Consider the following 27,503-nt stretch of genomic DNA (forward strand, 5'->3'; position numbering starts at 1 on the left):
TAAGATATATCGAAAAAGAATCTCTTAGACGTATGAGAGCATTCACCTGAAGCAAGCAAGTGATTTGGTACAACTAATTTAAACTTAAAGTCCTCGAATAAAATGCCAGCACATAATTAATTACATGTGATTTCTTTAGTGTGTGGAAGAGATTAGAACACGTGTTCCACTTCTTACACTATTTATTAAATTTTTGGTAAGGAATCTCTCACTCTTTTAATTGTTTATTTATTATTTATTAATAATAATATTAATTGAGCCCCGGGTTACGAAAACATCAACTACGTGTAAACAAGATTATATATATCTTAATCACTTTCTAAATTGCTACTTAATTATTAGCAAAAACTGGTGATGATCTCACGGGACGTATTTTGTGAGATAAATATCTTATTTGGGTCATCTATTAAAAAATATTACTTTTCATGCTCTTTTTTTTATGCTAAGAGTATTACTTTTTATTGTGAATATCAGTAGAGTTGACCCGTCTCACAGATAAAGATTCGTGAGACCGTCTCACAAAAGACGTACTCTTAATTATTATAATTATATATCACAAAAGGCAAATACTTGTGTGAGACGGTCTCACAGGTCGTATTTTGTGAGACAGATCTCTTGTTTGGGTCATCCATGAAAAAATATTACTTTTTTATGCTAGAAATATTACTTTTTATTGCGAATATCGATAAAGTTGACATGTCTCACAGATTAGGATCCGCGAGACGGTCTCACATGAGATCCACTCATCACAAACACTATAATTATTCGTAGACGAGCTAATATGTTAATTTTATGAGACGAACTTATTTATATAAAATATTATTTTTTTTATTATAAATACGTATTATATAAATATTTGGAAGGAATCGATGATCACGTATATAAAGACAGGTCCATGAATGATACTAAACTCTCTAATTCATCGGTCTTGGCAGCTCCCGCACAGCTTAGAAACTGATTTTTGCGCTTCTTGCTTCGTGGAAATGGCCGCGGCGTTTGCCACTCATAGTTCTGACGGATCTTCATCTGACACCATTCCTCTGCTCACTCCCCACAAAATGGGAGACTTCCATCTCGCCCACAGGTTTCGTTTTCTTTCTGCTTTTATCGTTTCCGAATCACGCCTTTTGTGTTTTGTTTTTAGTATAATCAAAAGCCAAATGAGTCCGAATGGTTGAATCTGCTGATATTTTTATAAAGGTCATTGAAGTTTGATCCATTTTGAAACTTTGTAACCAATTAAGCACACTGAACCGCCGAAAATTTTGATTCTACCGATATTCTACTCACTCCATGTTGTACACGAGAAACGGCCCTTCATTTAGCTTTAGATCAATGTGTATAAAATACGTTGTTGTTTAACATTTGTGCAGAATTGTTCTGGCGCCATTGACCAGAAACCGGTCATACAACAACGTCCCGCAGCCGCATGCCGCGGTGTATTACTCTCAACGAGCCACCAAAGGCGGTCTTCTTATTTCTGAAGCAACTGGTGTATCTGATACGGCACAAGGGTATGTATTCACCAAACGTCATATCATGCAATTTCTTCTCAACTTCACGACGTCTACTTTAGTCGATGATAATATGTATATATTGTTGGTCCCACGTGCGGAATTTGAGATAATAAAACCCGAAAATAAAGAATAAACTGGACACCGAGATTTACGTGGAAAACCCCTAAAAATTATTAGGGTAAAAACCACGGGCAAGATGAAAAGAATTCCACTATAATATTTTGTGGTGTACAACTCACTCACTGTGTTTCCAAAGAGAACACACTCTCTTAATACAGGAGAACAAATACCTCACAAATAATATAGAACTAATAGAAGAGAAGAGAGAAAACTCAAGATATTACTTGAGATTGGGATGCACCAACTGATGAAGGAATGCATCTATTTATAGATGCAATTCCTCGTCTGAACAAAAGTTTCGTTTCAAACTTTTCAAACTTTGCATCCCACGTTTTTTCTTTTTTATTCAACCAATTCGTCTGACATGGAATAAATGCTTGTGCCTAAATGTTTCTTTGACTTTTCTGCCAACATTTCTCCCACTTGGAGATTTGTTTGAGAATCAAACACATCTCCACACATCCTTTCAATCTTGCCATTCCCTGCTGCTTACGTTTCCGCTAGACCACTTGAGGATCTACACCACTCAAACTTATCGGTGTTCACTGGCTTGGTCAGAAAATCAGCTATATTTTCTTTCGTATGGATCTTCTGCATATCCACGCTTCCTTCTTCTACTACTTCCCGCACAAAGTGAAATTGTACTCCAATGTGTTTCGTCCTGGAATGAAAGGCTGGATTCCTTGCGATGTGCAAGGCACTCTGACTGTCACAAAACAAAGGAACACTCTCTTGTTTGTGCCCGATCTCCTCCAATAACCTTTTAATCCATATTGCCTCCTTACAACCTTGAGTAGCTGCCATGTATTCTGCCTCTGTTGTAGATAACGCCACAACCGTCTGCAGTTTTGAAACCCAGCTTACTGCTCCCCCTGCAAGTGTAAACACATAACCAGTAGTAGATTTTCTCTTGTAAGGATCACCTGCATAATCTGAATCGACATAGCCCCTGAGTGTAAAATCCGATCCTCCATAACATAATGCAGCATTCGAGGTACCCTTGATGTATCTAAGGATCCTCTTGACAGTGCTCCAATGCTCTCGTCCAGGATTCGCCATATACCGACTAACTGCTCCCACTGCTTGAGCAATGTCCGGTCTTGTACATATCATGGCGAACATCAAACTCCCCACTGCTGATGCATATGGTACTCGAAACATCTCCATCCTCTCTGCTTCACTGCTAGGACACATCTCGGAGGATAACTTGAAGTTAACAGGAAGAGGGGTCGATATTGGCTTACTATCTTGCATGTTGAAGCGTTGCAAGACTTTCTTCAAATAATTTTTCTGGGAAAGCCAAATCTTTCTGTTACTTCTGTCTCGGTGAACTTGCATCCCTAGAATCTTGTTTGCTGGTCCCAAGTCCTTCATATCAAATTCCCTAGCCAACTGTGCCTTCAATCCTTGGACCTGATCTTTGTTGGGGCCTGCTACCAACATGTCGTCCACATACAACAGCAAAATGATATAATCATCACCAGACTTCTTGAAATACGTACAAGGGTCTGCACTCAGTCTGTTGTATCCAAGGCTCATGATATAGGAATCAAATCTCTTGTACCAACACCTCGGCGCCTGTTTGAGACCGTACAGAGATTTCTTCAACCTGCAAACCAAGTTCTCTTTGCCTTTTTCCGCAAAACCTTCTGGCTGGAGCATATAGATTTCTTCTTCAAGATCTCCATGAAGAAACGCCGTTTTTACATCTAGCTGTTCTAGATGTAGGTCAAACACCGCACACAATGCCAACACTACTCTGACTGTTGTAAGCCGAACCACAGGAGAAAATATCTCATTGAAGTCAATACCTTCTTTCTGAGCATACCCTTTTACTACCAATCTAGCACGATACCGTTCCACTTGATTATTGCCATCTCGCTTGATCTTATAGACCCATCTGTTACCGATGGCTTTCCTCCCTCGTGGTAGTGTAACAAGATCCCAAGTTTTATTCCTGTCTAATGCCTCCAATTCTTCTTGCATTGCTATCATCCACAAAGATACATCCGAGCTTTGAGTAGCCTCGTGGAAACTCGATGGCTCACCATCTTCTGATAATAGACAATATGCAATGTTGATTTCAGTGACATAATCTGAAAGCCAACCTGGTGGTCTTCTGTCTCGAGTTGACTGCCTCACATTGGAAACCTCAGACTCAACTTGTACTTGTTCTTCGTGCTCTGGTACTGCTTCACAAGAAACTTGACCTTCGTCTGTCTTATTTTCTACCTGAAAAATAGTAGTTTCTGAATTCTGTGTGCCTTTGTCTCCCTTTACTTTATCTTCCTCGAAGATAACATCCCTGCTGATGACAAGCTTGTGAACAGTAGGATCCCACAAGCGAAACCCCTTTACTCCATCAGCATAACCCAAGAAGATACATTTTCTGGATTTCGAATCCAACTTCGATCTTTCTTGCTCATTGTACAGAACGTACACCGGACTTCCAAATGTATGCAAATGAGAATAATCTGTCGGCTTCCCAGTCCACATCTCCATCGGAGTCTTCAGATCAATCGCCACTGAAGGAGAACGATTGATAATATAACAAGCGGTTTTGACTGCTTCTGCCCAAAATGACTTTTCTAGACCTGCAGTCCTCAACATAGCTCTTGTTTTGTCCAACAAGGTCCTGTTCATCCGCTCCGCCACTCCATTCTGTTGAGGTGTGTAAGCCGTCGTGAACTGTCTTTTGATGCCCTTATGTAGACAAAATGCATCAAACTCGTCACTGGTATATTCTCCTCCATTGTCAGTCCTCAGACACTTGATTTTATTTTCTGAATCAAGTTCAACCCGCGCTTTGAAATCTTTGAAGACTTGGAAAACATCTGATTTCTTCTTGATTGGATACACCCAACATCTCCTAGAGAAATCATCAATGAACGAGACAAAGTATCTCGCTCCTCCTAGGGATACAACCGGTGCTTGCCAAACATCCGAATGAATCAGCTCCAATATGCTTTTGCTCCTGGCAGTAGAAGTGCCAAACTTTAATCTGTGTTGTTTACTGGTAACACAGTGCTCACAAAAGGGTAATGACACTTTTGTAAGTCCCGGCAGCAGCTTCCGTTCTGAGAGAATTTTCAAACCCCGTTCTGACATATGCCCGAGCTTTCTATGCCATAACACTGTTAATTCTTCTCCTGAACCATTTGATGCAACAGCTAGCTCCGCCTCTTTGTGTGTTTCTCCCAAAAGTACATACAGATTTGCAGAAACCTTTTCCGCCTTCATAACCACAAGCGCGCCTTTCACAATTTTCATGATCCCATTCTCGATACGAGTTTTGCACCCGATGTCATCCAATTGCCCCAAGGACAAAAGATTTTTCGTCAGTCCTTTCACATGTCGTACCTCCTGTATGGTGCGAATGGTGCCATCAAACATTTTAATTTTGATAGTACCGACCCCAGCGATTTCCAAGGCATGATCATTTCCCATGAATACATATCCTCCTGAGACTGGTTCATAATGATCAAACCATTCTCTCCGAGACGTCATGTGCCACGTCGCTCCTGAATCCATAATCCATGTGTCACAAAATTTGTGTCTGCCTTCTGCAACAGTTGCTGCTTCGCTGAATAATATTTCACCACTGCCTGAAGTACTGGCCACATTTCCTTGAGAACTTTTATCAATACTCGTACACTCTTTCTTGAAGTGCCCTTTACCGCCACATTTAAAGCAGTAAATATTTTTCTTCTTACTTCTCGACTTTGATCTACCCCGTCTTTGGCTCCCACTGGAGTCACGGTCCATAAATCTTCCTCTTATCATCGGCAAAGCCTCTGCCTGCTTCGAGCTTACCAACCTGTCTTCCTTATTCTTGCGTCGGCTTTCTTCTCCGAGAACCACAGTTAAGACATCGTCGAATCTTAGAAAGCCCATAAGAATATTGTTGGTAATGTTGATAATAAGTTGATCATATGAATCTGGTAGACTTTGAAGTAGAAGCTCCGCACGTTCATTTTCCCCTATTTTATGCCCCATGGAAGTGAGTTGGGCAAATAGAGTATTTAGTGTATTGATATGGTCGGTCATCGATGAAGATTCCGCCATCCGAAGAGTATAAAGCCTTCTCTTTAGGAAAATCATGTTGTGTAGGGACTTGACCTCGTACATCTTTGTCAAAGTATCCCAGATAACTTTGGCTATTTTTATCTCAGAGATACTTGACAAAACTTCGTCTGCTATAGCCAAGTGTAAATTGGCAACAGCATTATTATTCATCTCATTCCACTTTCCATCATCCGTAATCTCCACCGGTCTATCTCCAATAGCCGCCAAGCAATTCTCCTTTCTTAAAACTGCTTGTATCTTTATTTTCCACAGCATAAAATTGCTTCCGTTGAACTTTGCTATCTCGTACCTTTCCGCCATTATGTCTACAACAATTTTATAGACTGGACAAAATAATCCCACCTTAAATAAAAAATCTCAAAAAATCTTTTTCTGATGTGGAAGATCAGTCTAGGCTGCAACCACAGAGCATACTCAGAATTTTAAGAAATTTTAAACCAAGGCTCTGATACCACTTGTTGGTCCCACGTGCGGAATTTGAGATAATAAAACCCGAAAATAAAGAATAAACTGGACACCGAGATTTACGTGGAAAACCCCTAAAAATTATTAGGGTAAAAACCACGGGCAAGATGAAAAGAATTCCACTATAATATTTTGTGGTGTACAACTCACTCACTGTGTTTCCAAAGAGAACACACTCTCTTAATACAGGAGAACAAATACCTCACAAATAATATAGAACTAATAGAAGAGAAGAGAGAAAACTCAAGATATTACTTGAGATTGGGATGCACCAACTGATGAAGGAATGCATCTATTTATAGATGCAATTCCTCGTCTGAACAAAAGTTTCGTTTCAAACTTTTCAAACTTTGCATCCCACGTTTTTTCTTTTTTATTCAACCAATTCGTCTGACATGGAATAAATGCTTGTGCCTAAATGTTTCTTTGACTTTTCTGCCAACATATATGCGGTGTTACATTCGATTTAAAGGTATCCAGAGACGCCTGGAATTTGGACAAAGGAGCATGTAGAGGCATGGAAACCAATTGTGGATGCAGTTCATCAGAAGGGTGGCATATTTTTCTTGCAATTATGGCATGTTGGTCGTGTCTCAACCTATGGTATGTGTTAAAAATCGCCTTCCCTAAAAGCTCGAGCTCTGGGAAAGTGATCCACATAATCACCTTCCCTGTGGCTTATTTTATTAGGTATGCAGCCCAATGGCCAATCTCCGATCTCATCAACTGGCAAAGGGATCACCCCGGGGCATGACGGAGTAGATTGGCCTCCACCTAGACGGCTAAGTACCGATGAAATCCCGGGTATTGTCAATGATTTCAGGTTGGCTGCTAAGAATGCCATTGAAGCAGGTTGAGTCCCGATTTTGATAGGAGTTCTTTAAAAGAAATTTAAACTATTTCAACAACATACCTTCGTTTGTGTACCATTACAGGATTTGATGGAGTTGAGATACATGGAGCAAATGGCTACATAATCGAACAGTTTCTGAAAGACCAAGTAAATGATAGAACAGATAAATACGGGGGGAGCATGGAAAACCGGGCTCGTTTTGCTCTAGAAGTCGTGGAAGCCGTAGTTAATGAGATCGGGTCAAACAGAGTTGGTATGAGACTATCTCCATATTCAGAATTCATGGAGTCCATTGACTCGAATCCCGATGCTCTAGGCCTTTACATGGCGAAGGCGCTTAATGATTTTGACCTACTCTACCTCCATGTGATAGAATCAAGAGTGGCCGGTGCAAGGGTCATTCGAGGAGCAGAAGATGAAGTTCCTCACAAGCTTCTCCCTATGAGAAAAGCTTTCAAGAATACTTTTATTGCTGCTGGTGGGTATGACAGGAGTAAGGGAAACAGAGATATTGCGGATAACTACACGGATTTGATCGCGTATGGACGTCTGTTCTTGGCTAATCCAGATTTGCCGAAACGTTATGAGATCGATGCTGCTCTTAATAAGTATGATAGGAGCACATTCTACACTCCTGATCCAGTTATTGGTTACACTGATTATCCATTTCTTGAATAAGTTTTTCGCCTAGTTTCTTGTCTACCGTTTTCATGCTGATTCCGGACAGGGGTTGGATCATCCATGCCAATACATCTGGATTCTGGTGTACGAAAATCATGCATTTGTCTGAAGGAAGGAAGTTGCTTTATATATATACTCATCACGAAGTATTCGAGTTCGAACTTTATATGTACGATTTTATAATTTAATTCGAGCTTAAATACCACGTACTATGTGATCAATATTGTGAAATAATTGTAATCAGTGTAAAATTAATGCTTGGATTTTTATTCATTAACTCCTATTCGGTGGAGATCTCTTTACTCACTCAAAAGTTTCCTCACACTTTGTTCATAACTTATGGTTCTAGTGCAAAAACCTCGTACAGAATCGCCCTAAAAAAAATAATACATGTATAATGTACGTTACACATACGTTTACATGTGTTTTTTAAAATTACGAAACTACCCAATTACACTTTAATTTAAATACTTTTTAAAAATACATTTGGATAGTTTTAAATTTATAAAAATACACTTTAAAAAATACTAATATTGGAAATGTCGAATATTTAAGGGACAACTCATCCGACGACGTTGGAGGGAGAAAATAATTTTTTTAAAAAGTATTGAAGTACCAAAAAAATAGAAATATAGATAGAGTAATCGATATTTTACACAAAATATCTTATAAAATCTTAGATTATTTACAATAAATATTTATTATATTTAAAAATAAATTGCCTAAAATTGGAGGAACAGGGTTTAAATGAATACCAAGTTCTCATTACTTTGTCATAACATATTTTAATTACAACAATCAAGTTTGCAAGAATGATGGAAAAATATTTTAATTATTGTAATCTGATTGGTAGTGTTGAGTTGTGGAAATGTTAACAATTTTGATTTTGATGATAACAAAAAAATTTATTATATTTCTAACATATTTACTCAAGTGTTTAATTACAAGATATCAAGTTGAGCGATTCGACAAATGTCCCGAATCATATTTATTCTTGAACCCACAACTATTTATATCTCTAATTATTTAATGTCGCATAAGTATTGAATTATGTGTTTCCGTTGAGATATTTGAATTTGATGGGGATCAAACACAGAGTTTATACGTGTATTTCATAGAGTATGTCTCTTGTGAGACGGTCTCACGGATCTTTATCTGTGAGATGGGTCAACTCTACTGATATTCACAATAAAAAGTAATACTCTTAGCATAAAAATAAATATTTTTTAATGGATGATCCAAATAAGAGATTCGTCTCACAAAATACGACTCATGAGACCGTTTCACACAAGTTTTTGCCTATTTCATATTTGAAAGGTGTGGAAGTTATTTTGACTACTAATTTTGTGAGGAGAATGCAATTGCATGCCTAATTTAATAAAGGAGTTCTAAAATAGACAGCTGTCAAAATGAGTTAGTAAAAAATTTTATCTTCGAAATTTTTACTTTTTGTTATAATAACGAGATTTGTACCTTCGTCACATCGAATATTTCTGATCGACAATCGAGATTATGATGGAGTTATAATTATTTAGTCGACAAATTTAAAATATACTAATTAAATATTATTTAAGTAACTTTGACTACTATGAAAATTCTCATTGAAAATTCTAGAAAGTAATTAGAATTAATTAATTAATTAATAGTTATTTTATTATATCATGTATTATCAGAAATTGAAAGTGTTACATGAGATATTTGAAATAGAGAGACAGTACTTGATCTAGAAGAGTTTTGTCATATCAACTATGGATTATTTGATTAATATAACTGAAGAATCCTCACATAATCTAACTAATAGGGTGTGTTTGGTTGGGTGGATTAAATAAGGATAGATTAATAGTCCAATATTTATCGTTAAAATTTTAAGATGTTTTAATAATCATTTTGACCCGGTTTAAGATCCAATTTTATTAATCAAATAGTTATCCATAAAATTGGATCTTAAACCGGGTCAAAATGGTTATTAAAACATCTTAAAATTTTAACGATAAATATTGGACTATTAATCTATCCTTATTTAATCCACCCAACCAAACACACCTTAGGAGTCTTAGTTAGACCATAAAACCTAGTGGAGATTTTTGATAAAGTGAAAACTTCCTAGTAAAATTCCTTACAAGACACGTCCGAATGAGTCTTTTGATATCATCTTCAAATAAATTTAACCACATATAATATGGGTCAAGAGAAAATTTGACCATCATACTCTTCTATGTTGCCTTGATGTTGCTAAGACGGTTAATACTTCTTCAAGCGTTTTTGAATTATTCATGTTATATAAAATAAATTGCGATTGTTTTCTTGAAACAATTAGGTACTGTTTTGATTTTGTCAATCACCAAAAACTTTGGGATAATAATAATTTTTTAACACAAATAAATCTAAAATACGTTAGAAGCGTCGTTAACCAATAAATTAAAAGATTTTGTACACTAAAAGTACAAAAACTCTAAAAGTAGTAATTTTAAATGATATAATAAAAAGGATTGATAAATCAAAATAATGTTAAATAACAAACATGTGTAAGAAATGAGATTTCACAAATTGGGTTTTTTTAAAAATTAATTTAATTTTTAAAAAAAAATTCAAAAATAATTTAAAAAAAAAACGTTTTCAAAACTACTGTAATCCGCGCTTGCGGAGTGCGGACGCTGCACACGTGGAGCAGCGTCCGCGCTCCGTAAGCACGGACACTGGTTCATGTAAGCATCATATGATATTAGCGACAGAAAATATATCCAACCGTCGCTCACCCGTCGCTAATATTAGCGACGGTTTATAAACCGTCGCTACTTTAGCGACAGTTTCTAACCGTCGCTAAATGCACATAATTTTATAAGAGAATTTGCGCGGTGCGAAAAGTCATTTTTGTTGTACTGAAGACAGAGAAAAAAACAGACAATAAATTCATCAAAAAATAGGGGTGTTCATCGGTCGGTTCAGCTTGGTTTTTTATTCCGGTTTTCGGTTTAAAAATATATAATCCGATAGCCGAACCATTTTTCTTCATATCGGTTCGGTTTCTATCAAAACGGTTCAGTTATTTCGGTCGGTTAATTCGATTTTTATATAATTATTTAAATTAATAATATAAATATATTGTGAAATATAATATGTTAACTTTCTACATGTTTTCTTAGTAAAATCTTTAAATATAAGGTCTAAATTATTATAGAAAACAACAATCAACTAAAAATTGTTCAAAATAGTTCTTCATTCACTAAATATCATATCAAAAATATAAAAAAAAAAAATTATTAATTTAATGAAATTTCGGTTTTTTCGGTTTTGACATATATAATCCGAAATCGAACCAAATAAAATTCGGTTTAATATTTATATCCGAATTACAAAATTCGATTTTCGGTTCGGTTCGCGGTTCGATTTCTTCGGTTTGGATTTTCGTTTTTATCCGAAGTTTGAACACCCATAATCTTCACTACAACAAAAATGGCTTTTCGTAGCGCGCAAATTATCTTTTCGCAGCGTATATTGCAAGCCGCAAAGTTGCAAGCCGTTGAAAGTTCAAAATTATCCGCTGCGTATATGTGCACGCTGTTGATAGAATTATGCGTAACGTACGTAGAGGTAGGTATCTCGAAATTAAAGTGTGCGTTATAACAACAAACAAGTTGAAATTGTCACATCGATGATATTGGATCGTCGATCGGGATTATGATGAGATTAATATATTGGGGCATAGATCGTGACTTTGCAAGAGTATAAGCCCATCATGCAAATTTATTAAAGTTCAAATGCGCATTTAGCGACGGTTTTAAGTTAGCGTCGGTTATAAAACCGTCGCTAATGCCATTTTAGCGACGGTTTATAAACCGTCGCTGATATTAGCGACGGATGAACGACGGTTTATTAAACCGTCGCAACTTAGCAACGGTTTGGATATATTTTCCGTCGCTAATATCATATGATGCTTACATGGACCACCGTCCGTGTTTACGGAGCGCAGACGCTGCTCCACGTGTGCAGCGTCCTCACTCCGCAAGCGCGGATTACAGTAGTTTTGAAAACGTTTTTTTTTTAAAATTATTTTTGAAAAAAGTTTTTAAAATTAAATTAATTTTAAAAAAACCCTCACAAATTATTTGTTTTCTCAAAACTATGAGATCAAGGTAATATAATTATTGATAATTATTTTGATTTCAATATATATCTTTTGACGATATGAAAAATAATAAGTATATAAAACTACAGTTTATATATATTGTTAACAAAAGTGATTGAATATTGAAATATGACAATATAAGCTAACCTGAACCAAAAACTTCTCAAAATATCATGCAAGATCGGGCAATGACTTAAGGATTTCGAAATATGTTTGCAATAAAGAGAGTCATCCAGACTACAATCTTTATGATTTTTTTGTGAATTTTCTCAAGCTGCTTTTCACTAGAGGAGTTTAACGAGGCAGACAGACAGAAGTAAAATATGTCGTACTCTTTTTCCTTCACTGGGTTTCGTCCCATTGAGTTTTTCCTAGTAAGATTTTAATGAGGCGTATCTATCATCAAGATAACATAAAATGGTAAATATATATTGTATTTCTCTTTTTCTGTCGCTCAAGTTTTATTGTCAAGGTTTTAACGAGACAACATCCGACTCTTCATGAAGTTTTCAAAAAAAAAAAAACATCTTACCAAATAAAAAATTTAACGAAGTTGTTGTCGTGTAAATAATAATGTAAGTGAGAGTACTATGATATGCCATGAACGTAGATAAGATAATTGATATCTCAAGGTTCTATTCACAAATTTATATTTTACCATTATATTCTACACATATGAGCTCTCGATTATAAATAAAATATTTCGAAATCATTCTTTAAAATTACTTTTCTCTTTTCTCCTCTATTTTTTTACTATTTTTATAACAATTATCGATTTATTAATTCTAATGAAAATATGAAGGATATTTAAGTCATTAAATCGGAAGTTGCAAACAGCTCATTTCCCCATGGGCATGGAATGTGTGTACATTTCAATCATTTCCACCACAATAATTATGCTTATGTTGCTTCGAAAGTAAACCCCAACGATTATTTTAAGCTCGATCTGATTTTACTATATCTTTTTCTTGAATCAACGACCGATTCCGAGGCCGAAAAACTCGGAATCTTTTAAAAAAATGGCGAGAAGACCTGATGAGGACTACGATTACTTGTTTAAGGTGGTATTAATCGGCGATTCGGGCGTGGGTAAGTCGAATCTGCTGTCTCGATTCACTCGGAATGAGTTCTGCTTGGAATCCAAGTCCACGATCGGTGTTGAATTCGCCACACGCACTCTCCAGGTCCGTGTTCCCCTGCTTCAGCTGCTACTGTTTTTAGTTTGTTTGGTTATGAGTGTGGTGTAAAGATAATTGAATTTTGGTGGTTTTTATGGGTTGTTCTGGTTCTGATACTGTCGTTCGTTGCATGAGTTTTACTGGAAAATTGAGTGAATTCTCGTGTTTTTGTGGTGGGACTTACTTTTAGGGTTTGATGTCTAGATTCGTTCATGAGATATGCGAGTAATTGTGTGGTATTTAGTTGATTGCTTTGAGAACTCGTGCAGTAAATGTGCGGCGATCAAGGCTTGAATTTAGAGTATTAATTTTTTGTGTCTGCAGAATTTATTACGTAATAAAGGTGGCGCAGGTTAATTACTTACTCAGGCCAACTCTACGATGCCATATCCTTCTTTGTTGATCTGGAGATATTTAATTCCTTATTTGGATAGGACTGAATCCTTACTGCCTTTGTTTTCTCCTTTTGGCGTCAACATTTTCTTTAATTGTTCATATTTGTGTGAGGGAAGAAGAGGAAATGAATAAGTAGTGATGACCCATGAGAGAACTGTGGGGGACCAATGCCTTTCACAGCAGCTGGCCGCTAGATAATTGAAGCATTTTTTCTTGTCCGTTGTGCTAGTCCTAATAGAGCTCTTGGTCTTTATAAATGTTTGGGCGCACAAGCAGATGTGCCCAATTTTGGAGGTTCAATTTTATTTAATTTGTACTTGATTCATGGTTATAGCAACCTTGGACTTGTGGAATAATAGCAGAAGAATTATATGTAAAAAGGATTCTGTAACAGTCGCAATCACGACATTCCTTTGTGGGCATTTTGTTTTGATTGATTATAGATTTTTTTATGGATGTTGATATTCTGTTGATTTATTTTTCTCACAGTTAATTTTAATTTGGATCGCTCTCTATTCAAAATCGATAAATAAAATGTCAATTTGATTGAGGAATGCATGCACTATCAGCATATTATGCATGTAGTGTCATTGCCCAATTATGACTTATGTTTTGAATTTGAGTGGTCTTGTTGTTGGGCGTTCAATGTGACAATAATTAGCATTTTGGATCTCCCAAGGCTATATCAGTGTAAATGCATGCATAAATGATCATGATCACCATGACTTACTATGAGTTGAGGCCATATACATCTTATATTCAAGTTGTTTAAGAGCTTCGATGCAGTATTACTAGGTAGTTGGCATGGTGAGAAGTGATTAGCAATCCAACCTCTGAACTGGTTACAATACTTAAAGTAGTAATGTTTGAGGTGTTGGACTTTCTAAACTTCTAGATCAGGGGCAAAGAATGTCAGTGGGAGTGAGTCTCTGGGGGTTAAAGTTATGGAACACCAAATATAAACAGAGTTTTCTTGGAAATTTCTATTCACTGGTGCAAATCTGATTAGCTCAATTCTTGAAACAACTGGGAAAGAAGAGGACGGGGAGGTTCCAACTATTCATCTTTATCTCTACTAGTGCTCTAGCAATTGCTGATTTGCAAAATAATGCAGTGAAGTGTTGGGTTAATGACTGTGTTTCTTCCAGATGTTATTTATTGAGTTTTACTTTGGATTATAATTGTGTTCTATTCATCACTGATTTTGGTTCAAAAACCAAAGTTGGAAGATGTATTAGTTCGCTCATGGCTCACCTCCATAGTTGCATTCTGGTCACCGAGCTCATTTTCTTATAACATCGGGTTCCACCTAGACATCAGAATCAAGTAATTGTTTACAATTCTCGTTTATTTAGACTTTTCCTTGTCAAAACAGGTTGAGGGAAGATCTATAAAGGCTCAAATATGGGACACTGCTGGCCAAGAAAGATACAGAGCCATAACAAGTGCATATTACCGTGGTGCCCTAGGAGCTCTTCTTGTGTATGATGTGACTAAACCAACTACATTTGAGAACGTCAGTCGCTGGCTGAAGGAGCTTAGGGACCATGCAGACTCAAACATTGTTATCATGCTTATAGGAAATAAGACTGATCTTAAGCATCTCAGAGCCGTTGCCACAGAGGATGCTCAAGGATTTTCTGAAACAGAGGGGCTTTCTTTCATTGAAACATCTGCTTTGGAAGCTACCAATGTCGAGAAGTCTTTCCAGACCATCCTATCAGAAATATATCGAATTATCAGCAAAAAGTCAATCTCCTCAAATGAACCTGGACCTACTAGCATCAAAGAAGGGACCGCCCTTGTAGTTGGCCCTCAAGATTCCAACACGAAGAGTACATGCTGTTCTACATCCTAATACATATCTTATATCATTATTACCTTCCGTTTACCAAATATCTATTTGAGTCTTTTGGTTCTTGCACGTATTCCAGCTTCTTGATTATTTGATTTGCTAAGGCTTCTTGTGAATGTAACTGGATGAGATAATTCTTTACAGTGGTGTAGCGTTACTATTTTGCATTTTGGTCACAGAATGTCTCCTTTTGTGAAATCCCAGTTTGTAGAATGGTTGCATCGGGTTTACTTTATGCTACATAATTGTGTAGCAACACTCCGTTGATGTGAGCCGCAACAAAAAATTGTATTGGAAACTATACAATTTGTAGTCATGGGGTGATCCTATGGCTCGAAACTTGGCGTGAATGATCGTAAGAATCGAATGAGCCACCGAGCCCTGTGTAAGGGGTGACTTTTGCGCAGTTAAGGTGGTGGTATGATCTGCATCTCACTTGATTGTGAGGGCAATAGGTGTTTCATAACTTACTTCTTGGTGGCATCTTGTATTTTTTCTTTGTATTGTTGCAATATCGACACACTGAGAAACAATCTTTCTGTAAAGGCCAGTTAAATGGGGTTATGATGTTATTTTTGGGGTAGTGACGAATGAGAAGTACCAAAATAATCCAGTCTAAAAAAAGTTATCCCTAAAAAATTTATGAAAAAAATTAGGATATGTTATTTACATCTTAAAATCTGCATCGACTAATTTTCATATCAATCTATGTAATAGGTCCAATATGATGTTTTTGTCTATAGACTAGGCAGTGTTTAGTCAAGTTGATGTGATTTGATGAGATTAGATAATAAATAATGTGTTTATCAAAATATTTGGATATGATGTTTTAATATTGAATAAATAATAATTCGTTTGGTACGATGGATTAAATTTGAGATAAAATAATAAATTATATTTTTATTATTTTTAATAAATATTTAATATATAAATAAAATAAATGTATAAATGTTAAAGTAATAAATTTAATTTATTGCGTTGATTGATATAAGATAAATAATAAATAAACAAAATGGAAACTAAATATTTTATTGGTTAAATCAAACAGAACTTATGTTATGTTTGTTTGCTCGTTTCGATAATTCATCTTATAAAATATTTGATTGTAATTTTATATATGAATTATTTATCTTATATTTCACATCTTAACCCAATTATTTTAATAGTTATCATACAATTACAATATTATCTATTTGTATACTCTCATCAAACCCGACTAAACAACCCTTGGTAGTATGGTTGAAATTAAAGACAATTTGACTAAAGAAATTTAATTCGTTTAGAAATATTTTGAATTAATTATACCAGTTTGAATCTGATAGTAATTTCAATTGCTTTATAACTTTAATTTAAATATAAAACTTTAATAAATAATTTAATATAACTATACTCTATTGACTTAAATTAAATACGATTTTTTCATTATTTTTCGTTCACTAGTTATATTTTCGACAAGTTAATGAAGATAAAATATAATTCATCAATAAATATTTTAAATATTTAATGCAAATATTGACGTATATTTGTATATATAGCCATATTCAACTTAATTTAAAAAACTTCTATTATTAGAAATCGGATTACAATATAAGAGTTATTTTTACTAAATGAGCAAGAATAATTTAGGGAAAATAATATATTTTAAAATAATAGTTTTTTTGGGTAATAAAATTTGACGAAATGTTCATTTATTTTTTTGTGAGAAATAATATTTTTAATAATTTAAATAAAAAATTAATATCATAAAATGGACCGTCGTCTCGCGGGGGTCCGCTAAAACTTGAACGCGCGCGCGCGCTGGTTCTGGAGGATTGGAAAGGTTGCTAGTGTTGTTCTTGTATTTGGGATGGGGGGTAGTAAACTAGGGAAGGAGAAGGTGTTAAAGAAGGAACTAGTTGCTGAGGACTGGTGCTTCGTGTGTAAAGACGGTGGCTTTGTTCGAATTTGCGATTACAAGTCAGTTACTATGATTTTTTTTTGGGTTCCATTGTTTGCGTATATAATGTATGTATATATGTGTGCATTTTTTGCAGTTGATATGGTTGTTAAGAGGATAAAGAAACTTGTTGCTTTCGATCTAATTTTAAGACTTTTTCATGGGATTATCAGAAATTTTAGTTAGGGTGTATCGTTTAAGAATACAACTGGTGAAGAAAAATAATGTATGGATCCACCATCTTTAATGATGTAATTTAGTTTGTAGAAAATATTTTATGAATGTTTTGGGTTACATTACATTACTAAAATATTATTTTTAAATTGAATCATTTTAAATTCTTGGTAGTATACTCCAAAATTTGAGTTGACTTTTTGTGTAAATTTCATGCCGCTATGGCTGTGTCCATGTAACTTGAACAGCCTAATGCCTTTGAAGTCCCGATTTATTTTCCTATTTACAGCATCCCAAATCAATTGATTATCATGAATTCAGTTACCTTGTTGGTGTAGCCTTACAGAGCACCATCTTTGCAACTTTAACATTTGAACAAAATTTACTGTTGATCTTTTTCTGCTGGATAAAATATCTGATTCATTGTTCTAAGAGGCGCAACAAGTCCTGATATTTTAGCGTGGAGTGTAATTCAATAAAAAATGACAAGTAAGATCACGCATATGCATAAAGAATTTCCGGCTAGAACCATTTGCTCTGTAAACCTTTTACAAGACGGTGTTAAATTGCCATTCACTGTTGTCCTAGTATTACACATCATATTAAGTATTTTACATGAGATATTGCCCCAAAAAGATTTTGATGTTTGCCAAAAAGCATTCAATTAGATGGGAGAGATCAATTTTTAGCTCAAGTGGAAGGCCTAACATCAATTTAAAATGTTGCCAACTATGCTTGCCCACGCTGTTATCATAAATAGTCATGGTTATAAAAAAGAGCTTCTATCTTGAATTAATTATTTGAAATGATCTTTACTCAAGCTGATTTTTGTTTGTACTTTTACACGGCTCCAAGTTTATCCATTTTGTGAGAAAGGTCTAATAGGATCAACAAATGAAACTTGCTATTGTGATTTAAGATCTCAAATACTGGGAAAAAGAAAAGGAAACACTGATTGCAGCAAATCAAAGAACCTTTTTGACAAAGGACACATGAATATTTTATTCAAAAAATTTATCAGTATTTCTCTAAGCCTGCTGGTGTTGTGCTATGGTCTTAGATTCGTGTAATATGAAACTAGACCGCTAATTTTTTCCTGTTTTCTTAGTAATTGGTGAAATGCTAGCAAGCCCATTGATTTATTGGACTAAAGAGAATTGATACTACAATTGTTATAATACATGTAACAGTCAATGAATTTGAGCTCCATATTTGTTGGATTTAAATTTAGAACATGTGAAATACTACTTGTTCATGTGAAATATGAGAGAACGTTGCCCAATCCATATATTTGTGGACTTGTACCTGTTCCTCGGTGTTTGTTCTCTGTGTGCTCTATGCCCAAGTATAAAGTGCATTAATTTCAAGCTGATTTTTGGTTGCACATCTAATTTTATTTTCGTTATCGCATATTCTGTGTTTCTTTGTTATAAATCAAAATTCAGCATTTTCTCCATAAAGCATTTTTAGTGAAAGCATAATTTGTTTCCAGGCAATGTCTAAAATCTTATCATCCTAGCTGTGTGGGGAAGAATGATTCATTTTTGGAAAGTGAGGACCACTGGACTTGCAGTAAGTTGAACTCTGTCGCCGCACTCCACCTCAATGCATGTATATACATATTTCTGGCTATTGGAATTTGAGCAGGGGCGAATTCATAAATAGCCATGTGGGAAAGCGCCCCCTTCCCCAATACAATTTTAAACACTTAATGTTAATTTTTCTGAAACTCCAAACTTCACCCCCACGAAGATCGAGTTAGTTTCTCCATAACTTGCAACCTAGTTCCATCTCTTCTCCTTGCCAAATTCCTTGACCCATCCCTACCTTTAATCTTAAAAGATTTACGACTGATGCGGTTCTCTTGATTCACCTCATCTTATTTATCAAGAGATTGCATCACATGTACACTTAGACACCATTTGATCCGAAGGATAAAATATTAATTGATTACACATCTTTGTTTATCTAATGTTTGACTATAATTCTACAAATGACTAGAGTTATAAATAATTATGTTATCTATATATATGTATGGATTTATCATCTATATGTCACACATCTTTCATCATCCCATTTTTCGAACTTCTCGGTGCCTTAGTGATTAATCAACCGGCAAAATGTTTGTAATATTCAATGGAGAATATGTACTTGCTCTTTTGTGACAATGACATAAAATAAAACACTGAGGAAGGTGGATACTGTATCATGTATGAGTATAATTGTGAATCTCTCATGAACTCTGACTGAAACCTTTACTCTTCCTGGTGATGAAACGTTTAATCAAAACAAGTAGTTGATCTCGATTCGCCTAAATTTCTGAAAGAATCAGTTGGATGCTTCGTAATGCTCAATCTCTTCTCACATAGCATAATCAATATAAGACTTATATGTTTCACTTTTGGATGATATTATTACTCATGATTGTATGCAGTACTCGTGCTCATAACCATAAATTTCTTTCAGCGTGGCTTGTTTAGAAGTTCTAAGACAACACTTTCCTTTTGACTATGTAAATGTCATTTAAAAATTTTCAAAATGTGTTTGGAATAAAATAACAAATGAAAGGATGTGTTGGGTATGGCAATAATTGGTGTCTTAACCCAAACACCAATTTTCTTTTGCATGGTAAAGATTTAATCCATTTACTTTTTATTACTATGGACTCATAACCATAAATTTCTTTTAATGTGGCTTGTTGAGAGGTTTTACTATTGGTTTTCATCATTCAAAAAATTGAAAAATTTGTTTGTAATAAGAAACTAATGAAAGGGTGTTCTGGGTAAGGCTTGAAGTTACTGTCATTAATTATCAAAACATCACGTTTCGTGTGCGTGGTAAAGATCTAATACATTTCTTTTTCAGATTGGCATACTTGCTTCCTGTGCCGCAGATCTGCCTGTCGTCATTGTTACACTTGTGCAAAGGCAGTGTGCCATCGTTGTCTTCCTACTGCTGACTTTTTACTAGTTAAGGGGAAAAATGGATTCTGCAGTCACTGCCTAAAGCTTGCTTTACTTGTTGAAGGAAACAAGGATTATGACTCTGATGGGGTATGATCTAGTGGCTTACCTTTCGGTTGAGATGATTTTTCGACATCTATGTGCTTTAATATTTCTACCTTACAATTTGCATAACATGTTTTTCGATATCATGAGATTTCCTTCCTGCTTTTCCTTACGCGAATTTGTAAACTTATCTTGAAATCCAGAATTCCGGATGCGTACATCATGTATGCACACACGTTTATACATGAAATGACGTTTCTTGTTGTTTTCTAGGAACTGGTGGATTTTAAAGATCGAGAAACATATGAGGGTTTATTCAAGGAATATTATCAGATTATTAAAGAGAATGAAGGATTTGAAATATGCCATATTTATGCTGCAAAAGATCGGGAAAAGGCTAGAAAGAATTATAATTCCGGCGCTGCCTCATTGGAACTTGACGAAGACGATGTTGAAGATGAAGAAGAGATATCTGATTATGATGGGTCGGATCATGAGAAAACGAGGAAGAGAATACCCAAATCTGTGAAGAAAAGCCACATAAAACCCAATAAAAAGGAGTTCATCGGTTGGGGTTCGAGAACCCTAATCGAATTTCTTGGATCAATTGGTACAAGCACAAGTGAAGTATTATCACAGCGTGATGTGACGGACATTGTAAATGCGTATGTTTTAGAAAATAAACTCCTCCATTTGAAGAAAAGAAAGATGGTGGTATGTGATGAACGATTACAACCTTTATTTGGGAAAAGGATGATAAGCAGGTATAGAATATACGACCTTTTGGAGGATCATTTTACCGAGAACCATGATGAATCGGAAGAAAATTATATGGTATACAATTTAGAGAAATCTAAAGAATTGACTTATCCTGTATGCAAACGAAGAAGAAAGTTTGACTCAGAGATAGAATCGTTGAAAAATGAGAGAGAACGTAGTGTGCCTCAGAGTGTTTTTGCATCGATTAGTGTTGATAATGTGAAACTTGTTTACTTGAAGAGAAGCTTGCTATATGAGCTACTCAAGCACCCTGAGTCATTTGAAGGAAAGGTGATAGGATGCTTTGTTCGAATTAAATCAGATCCATATGATAACTGTGCAAAAAATTCTCATGGGCTCATGCAAGTGAAAGGTTAGTCGAGACTCGTGAAACATATGTTCGGTTTTTCAGTTTCTCTGATGTTCTGTTGCTTTATCCTTTTACATATCTTTAGGAAAATAGTGAATGAATTCCAAGGACTATATCAAGAATCTCGAGTAGAAAAACAATCTATTGTTTCATTTCTTATTAAAAGTTAAAAAAAATCTATCCATCTATTTCTATTGTAATTTCTTTATTTTTCTTGAGTGATTATGACATTGATCAGACTTGGTATTAAAATGTACGTCGATATCTTTCAGTGTTCTTTTCACTAGTCTACAGTAAACACAACTACACCAGCACGTTCAGAAAAACTCGAAATCTTTGAATATCATTGCACACAAAAACCAGTGAATCTCCCAGAAGCATGTCGGAAGCTCATCCCCCTTTCATTTTTTTAATTCACACAGCAGAAATAGAAATTATGATTCATCTTTTCTGCTGCATAATTAATTTTTTGAGTTCAGAATAATTATTTAAGTATATTCTTTAGTTTCGACCATAGAACTTTCAGAACTTCTTGCTTACTATCAATTTTAACTTTTACTTTCAGGCATAAAATCAGTTTCCAATGGCAAAAGCAATTCAGAGGTTGTCCTTTGTTTTTCTGCCTTTCCAAAAGAAGTTCATATAAGGCTGCTTTCAGATAATGATTTTTCGGAGGTAACCAAATACTCAAAATAATTGCAAAATGATAGAAAAAGTATGTCGATTGCTAGTGAGATCTGTGAGCATTCTATCCGTCTTCAATAAACCTCCAGCAATACAGATCTTTTCAAGTATCCAAGTTCATAGAAGCTTTTCCAGCACTACATCCAACTGGAACATGACTCTTTGTCCCTCTCATCTTCACAGGAAGAGTGTACCGATCTAAGGCAAAAAATGCTCGCTGGTCTGCTCATGAAGCCTACAGTGGTAAGCAATTAAATCATAAGTCAAAAAACCATATTCTGAAATTAGATATAGAATTATTAAGAATTAAGATTATGATATATATTTGATATGATATTACAATGGTTTAGTCATAGGAAATATTGACTAAATTATCTTTTAACTGATATAAATGGGTGATTATTACATCTCAACCTAAGAGATAAAGGGGGTTTTATTCTGTGTTGGGATACAACAGATTATGTTCAGACCACGTAAATCATTTGTGTTGCATTCTCCCTTCACTGTATTGTTGCTTGTTTAAAATTCAATAACTTTTATATCATGAAAAGATCTGCCATTGGTTCTTGTAAAGAATAAGGTTTTGGTCTTTTAATTGAATATTTTTTATTGTAATAATATTTTCAGTTGAAACTAACTGTCCCAAAAGCTTGCGATCATGGGAGGTGGCACAATCACCCTTGCACGTGTAAACTAAAGATTGCAGAATATATGCCCATGATTCAATATCTAAAGGATACCTGTACAAATTGATCAAAAGGATATATATAAAAATTGGTTTGGTAGTACCTTTTGGATCGGTACCATGTTGAGACCGCTTATCCCAAAAGCTCGAGCTCATGAGATACAGCACAATCATTGGTTTTTTATTTTAATAAGTTTACCAAAGTATTATTCATTTCTATCCTTCTGAATCCCAACAACCGTATGTGGATATTTGATATTATAATGAATTTTTATTTTGTAAATTATTCAGAACTCATAAAAGAAAAACACAATGATTATAACGATAATATGAATCAAAATATATTATATGTTGCTTACATGAAATAATTTAATCTATTCAATATTGACGTTGTACCTTAAAAAACCAATCTTGTTTGCATCTTTTTTAATAGGTGGAGCTTCAACAGAAGGCCAGAGTTCTTCATGAAGATTTAACAAAACATGTATGTTTTATGTTTTTCTCATTGAATTGCATGTTCTGTGATACTTACGTTCCATTGTTGGTTGCTTACTACTGGATATGAAATTTGGTTCTATTTCAACCTAGTGGTTTTCAACTTAGAGAGCATTAAGAGTTGAGATTGTAAAGTTTAACATGGTTTGAGATGTAACAAGGATGTATGGAATATAATTTGGTACTTTGAAATTAATATATTTTGTGGAGCGACAATTTTCCAGTGTCTTGCATAAATGTTTATGTGGCACAATGTTTGAAATATGACATTTGAGGTGTTATACAATTTTAAATTTTGAAGTGCTGAGTTACGATCAAATATCGCCTTTGAGACAGTTAAGAACGCTTAATTGCATAGTTAGCAGCAAATTCAAAATCATGTGGCCAATTTCAATTAATCGTAAGTTGAAGCAATTATTGCCAAGTCGATTGTTGGGGAACAATAATTACTCCCGCCGTCTTCCTATGTGCCACAACGATCACAACATGGCGTTTAGACACTTGTAAAATTTCAAAGTTTTAAGTTGGATCACTACCAGCTATAATATTTGGAGCTAATGCAAGCGCTTGGTGTTAAATAGTAGATTGGCAAACCCTAACATGGCTTCAAAAGTTAAATTTGCTTGGTTAAATAATGTTACCACTATTTCTGCGATGTACTTATTAGAACCATTTATTTTTGAAGTTAACAAATTTTGAGGTTATGTATCATTACTTTGTGGGAGTCTAATTTACTTAAAAATAATAATGCAGTGGATCAATAAAGAGCTGGGATTGCTGCAAAGACTCATCGACCGAGCCAACGAGAAAGGACAAAGACGCGAATATCCTTTCCCGATGTTAATGTATACAGAAAACTAGCTCACAATATAATCATGAACTATTGTTATGCATCTATGTATCCTTTCCCATTTATGTTGTGTTTTTATCAAGTTAAGAACATGAACATTTTTATAAAAAAATGTATCATAAAAAAACATGATGAAACAGACTTCGAATGTAAATTCGAAAGAGTTAGGACCTTGATTTAAAATTTATGAGGTGACCTACAGGGTTTGTGGCCCTAACTTCCATAGTCTTACGCTTTCTGAATACTTGGAGAAGAGAAAGAGGCTGCAGACTCCATCAGAACAGGCTCGTTTACTCGAAACCTTTCCTATAGTGAGTCCAGAAATATCTGAGCTCTCACCCAATTCTGAAGATAGCATAGATGATGAGAAAATTTATGACAACTCAATCATTCAATCTGCTTCTACTGTTTGTCGAGACAGATTGGAAGAAAATGAGATATCAGGTATTTTGTGTGATGGAGGTTCACTTTATCCAAGTCATAATCAGTCTTACCTTTTATAAAACAAGACCACCATGATCACTAATCTTGATACCTTGTTGGGTTATAAATTCTTTTGTTTTGACAGCAGAGAATGGTCGTTGTGCCCGTGGATATTTTCCAGAGACAAAGCAACCCCTTCTTAAAAGATCAGGCTTGGGAGAATCTCAACGCATTTGCATCCCAGACCATGAATTCAAGCCTTTGCAGCCTGCTTCTGAAGAGAAAAGGGATACATTTGAGATATGTCATTCTGGTGAAGTATCACGAATGTCCTCCAAGAAAGTAGCAAGAAAAGTCCCAGAATCTACATCGATGGGGGTGATTGAATTGTCTAGTGATGATGAAAATGCCAGTGATCCCAAGGGTAATTTGATTCCTGTCAATCAAAAAGATGACATCCTGAAAGGTGAAAAAAGATGGTATATTCGTGAATCGAAGGCCGAGAATGACAAGTATTTAGTTTCTGTTATGTGCACTGAAGAGACAGATTCCAAGAAAGCTTTAAGAAAAGGCCAAGAATCTACACCGATTGGGGTGATTGAGTTTCTCGGTGATGATCTTGGCAAAAATGGCAAGCTGGAAAACTATTATATGCCTGGCAAATGCTCTGAAGAGTCACAACACGAACCTGCAACAAGAAAAAGCCAGGAATCTACACAGATTGAGGTTGTTGAGTTGCTTAGCGATGATGAAAACGGCAATGACAGTAAAGCCAGTTCTGTTCCTAAAGATCAAAATTCCTACAACCTGAAAAGCGAAACATGGTGTATCCGAGGTCCAAATGGTGAGCAAGAAAAGTGGCCTATATCCATGCTGAAACGATGGAGCGAGATCAGTCCCTGTGCGTTTAAATTCAAGGTTTGGAAGGAAGAGCAAAACGAAGAGGATGCAATATGGTTAGGGGACGCGATCAACTTCGCCTCTTCCAAGCAGTAGCAGTGCTACATAAATTACTTCAAATCCTACAACTTTTGTCTCGTTTATATGTAAAGAAGTGCCCCTGCCCTGAAGCATACTGACAGTCCATATGAATAGAGGAATTTTTTTTGGATGTATAGCTCCGTTCATAGTAAGTGGAGGATTCATGAGTTCGAACATCGGAATTGTAAACTCGAAGTCCAAAAAATTTTGGCGACCAAATTGGTTACACACGATGCATCAAGATGTATAAGGTTGTGTAAGATCTTAGAGTGGTGTTTTTTTCCTGGGCCTTTTGCCTACTTTATAAACAAAAATTATTGGTACTTTGCTTATATGTAGCCTACATGTAGATAATATGGTAGATGAAGTTATATATTTATGATTAATTATTTAAAAATTTTGAAATCCAATTGAAAGGCAAATAAAAATTATTAAATATGTTGTGAATCTTTAATATTTGTTGAGCGATGTGTATAGAATACTCTGCATTCAATCGATTTATTACAGTTAATTTTATTCAATTAGTCAATATTAATTGTACATCGTTTCTAAAGATTAGATGAAATATATTAAATATTGATATAAAAAAATGTGATTATTCTATTTTATTATATACACTATTAATTAAAGTTAAACTTCTTGTACTAATCAATTTTTAGTATGTTGGTGAATTTTTTTTAAAAATTTCTAAAATATCATCTAACCATTCGATATTTTACAAATATTTTTACATTCTAATTCTTATCTCTTATCATTTCAATTTAAAAAAATGACAACTTAAAATTTTTTTTTAAAAAAACACATTTCTTTCTAATTTTTTCTACGGATCACACACATATAGAGGCTTGTTACCCTGCACCCAAGGTTCATGTATTCTTGGGTGTCAGCTGCTTTGTAATTTTTTTTATTCTTTTAAAAAACAAAACAAAATTAAAAAAGAAGACTCATTTCGTGCTCAAACTTCAGAAGGGAATAGGACAAAATTTGAAGACCCATTTCACGCTCAGAAGAGTGAAGAGCTTCTCGGCTGTGTTCTTTCCGGTGAAAAAGATCCACGATTCTTAAATCAAAAGAGTTATGTCATATGATTTTTCTGAAATTCCAAGAAAATTTCTGGTTTCTAGATTTCTAATTTTTTTAGATTATGCTTAATTAATTTATTGTCTTTATAAAATCATGTATTATTTGTTTTGAATATGCAACATTGATACCTTAAAAAAAACATAGCTAGCTTCTATTTTATCAATCCAAAACACTTGCAACAAATTTTAATGTTTATTAAATTTTATTGCTCACACTTCAATGTTTTTTTTTGGTAATAATCATAGTATGTAATGTTCGTAAAGTTGGCAGATTATTTTTTCCTGCACCCTATTGCTTACACTTTAGAATATTATGGGTTGGTACGTCTACTGCAAAGGGCAACTCAACTCAATTCTTTGTTTGTGCCCATCTGCAATAAGTAGTATATGTATCAATTTTAATTTTGTCGTTTTAATATTTTATAGAAATGTAAGAAAACAACGGCGATGAACATTCATACATTCCCCAAGTTGGAGACAATCAAAAGCAAAAAATAAGGATGAAATTCGAATCTTTAGAGGACGCGTTTTCGTTCTATAACCAATATGCACGAGAATCTAGTTTTAGTGCAAGAATGAACATTAGCAAAAAAAAGTAAGAAAACAAACAAAGTCATCTGAAAAAAATTTGCGTGCTTTAAAGAAGGACATACAAATGAAATAAGATGGAGTAAACAAGCAAAAAGTGATGAACCAATAAAGAAAAAAGCTCGTGGTGAAATTAGAATTGGATGTAAGTCAAAGATTTAAATTGTGAAGAAACAAATTGGTCTTGGTTG

General features: G+C 34.8%; 3 protein-coding genes across 4 annotated transcripts; all 3 read left to right on the forward strand.

The window, feature by feature from the left end:
• The first annotated feature begins 909 nt into the window (after positions 1–909).
• Positions 910–7,999, forward strand: LOC140811990 (putative 12-oxophytodienoate reductase 11). Its single transcript, XM_073170137.1, has 5 exons — positions 910–1,084; positions 1,374–1,514; positions 6,661–6,791; positions 6,879–7,040; positions 7,124–7,999. The coding sequence occupies exons 1-5, from the start codon at positions 984–986 to the stop codon at positions 7,717–7,719; spliced, it is 1,131 nt and encodes a 376-aa protein (XP_073026238.1). The 5' UTR covers positions 910–983; the 3' UTR covers positions 7,720–7,999.
• A 4,686-nt stretch (positions 8,000–12,685) lies between these two features.
• LOC140811626 (ras-related protein RABA2a-like) lies at positions 12,686–15,490 on the forward strand. Its single transcript, XM_073169630.1, has 2 exons — positions 12,686–13,032; positions 14,798–15,490. Exons 1-2 carry the CDS (start codon positions 12,868–12,870, stop codon positions 15,278–15,280), a joined length of 648 nt encoding a protein of 215 aa, XP_073025731.1. The 5' UTR covers positions 12,686–12,867; the 3' UTR covers positions 15,281–15,490.
• Positions 15,491–17,042: 1,552 nt separating this feature from the next.
• On the forward strand, positions 17,043–25,870 carry LOC140812029 (zinc finger CCCH domain-containing protein 19-like). Of its 2 annotated transcripts, none has more exons than XM_073170202.1 (10): positions 17,043–17,233; positions 18,880–18,959; positions 20,253–20,440; positions 20,669–21,527; positions 22,090–22,199; positions 22,392–22,451; positions 23,327–23,377; positions 24,142–24,212; positions 24,471–24,682; positions 24,807–25,870. In XM_073170202.1, the coding sequence occupies exons 1-10, from the start codon at positions 17,124–17,126 to the stop codon at positions 25,655–25,657; spliced, it is 2,592 nt and encodes an 863-aa protein (XP_073026303.1). In that variant the 5' UTR covers positions 17,043–17,123; the 3' UTR covers positions 25,658–25,870. The 2 variants fall into 2 exon arrangements, with proteins under 2 accessions (XP_073026303.1, XP_073026304.1); XM_073170203.1 differs by having other exon boundaries at positions 24,810–25,870.
• Positions 25,871–27,503: the final 1,633 nt, after the last annotated feature.

The sequence above is a fragment of the Primulina eburnea genome, chromosome 14 (assembly GCF_022965805.1).
Source record: "Primulina eburnea isolate SZY01 chromosome 14, ASM2296580v1, whole genome shotgun sequence".
In the NCBI taxonomy this organism is placed as follows: domain Eukaryota; kingdom Viridiplantae; phylum Streptophyta; class Magnoliopsida; order Lamiales; family Gesneriaceae; genus Primulina; species Primulina eburnea.

Excerpts from the sequence above, each read along its gene's own strand:
- LOC140811626 (XM_073169630.1), top strand. The coding sequence starts at position 12,868 with ATGGCGAGAAGACCTGATGAGGACTACGATTACTTGTTTAAGGTGGTA. Across the intron at positions 13,033-14,797 it reads TCGCCACACGCACTCTCCAG|GTTGAGGGAAGATCTATAAA; the intron begins GTCCGTGTTCCC and ends TTGTCAAAACAG.
- LOC140812029 (XM_073170202.1), top strand. The coding sequence starts at position 17,124 with ATGGGGGGTAGTAAACTAGGGAAGGAGAAGGTGTTAAAGAAGGAACTA. Across the intron at positions 21,528-22,089 it reads TGGGCTCATGCAAGTGAAAG|GCATAAAATCAGTTTCCAAT; the intron begins GTTAGTCGAGAC and ends TTTTACTTTCAG. Across the intron at positions 22,200-22,391 it reads CAGATAATGATTTTTCGGAG|GAAGAGTGTACCGATCTAAG; the intron begins GTAACCAAATAC and ends TCATCTTCACAG.
- LOC140811990 (XM_073170137.1), top strand. The coding sequence starts at position 984 with ATGGCCGCGGCGTTTGCCACTCATAGTTCTGACGGATCTTCATCTGAC. Across the intron at positions 1,085-1,373 it reads GACTTCCATCTCGCCCACAG|AATTGTTCTGGCGCCATTGA; the intron begins GTTTCGTTTTCT and ends ACATTTGTGCAG. Across the intron at positions 1,515-6,660 it reads GTATCTGATACGGCACAAGG|GTATCCAGAGACGCCTGGAA; the intron begins GTATGTATTCAC and ends TTCGATTTAAAG.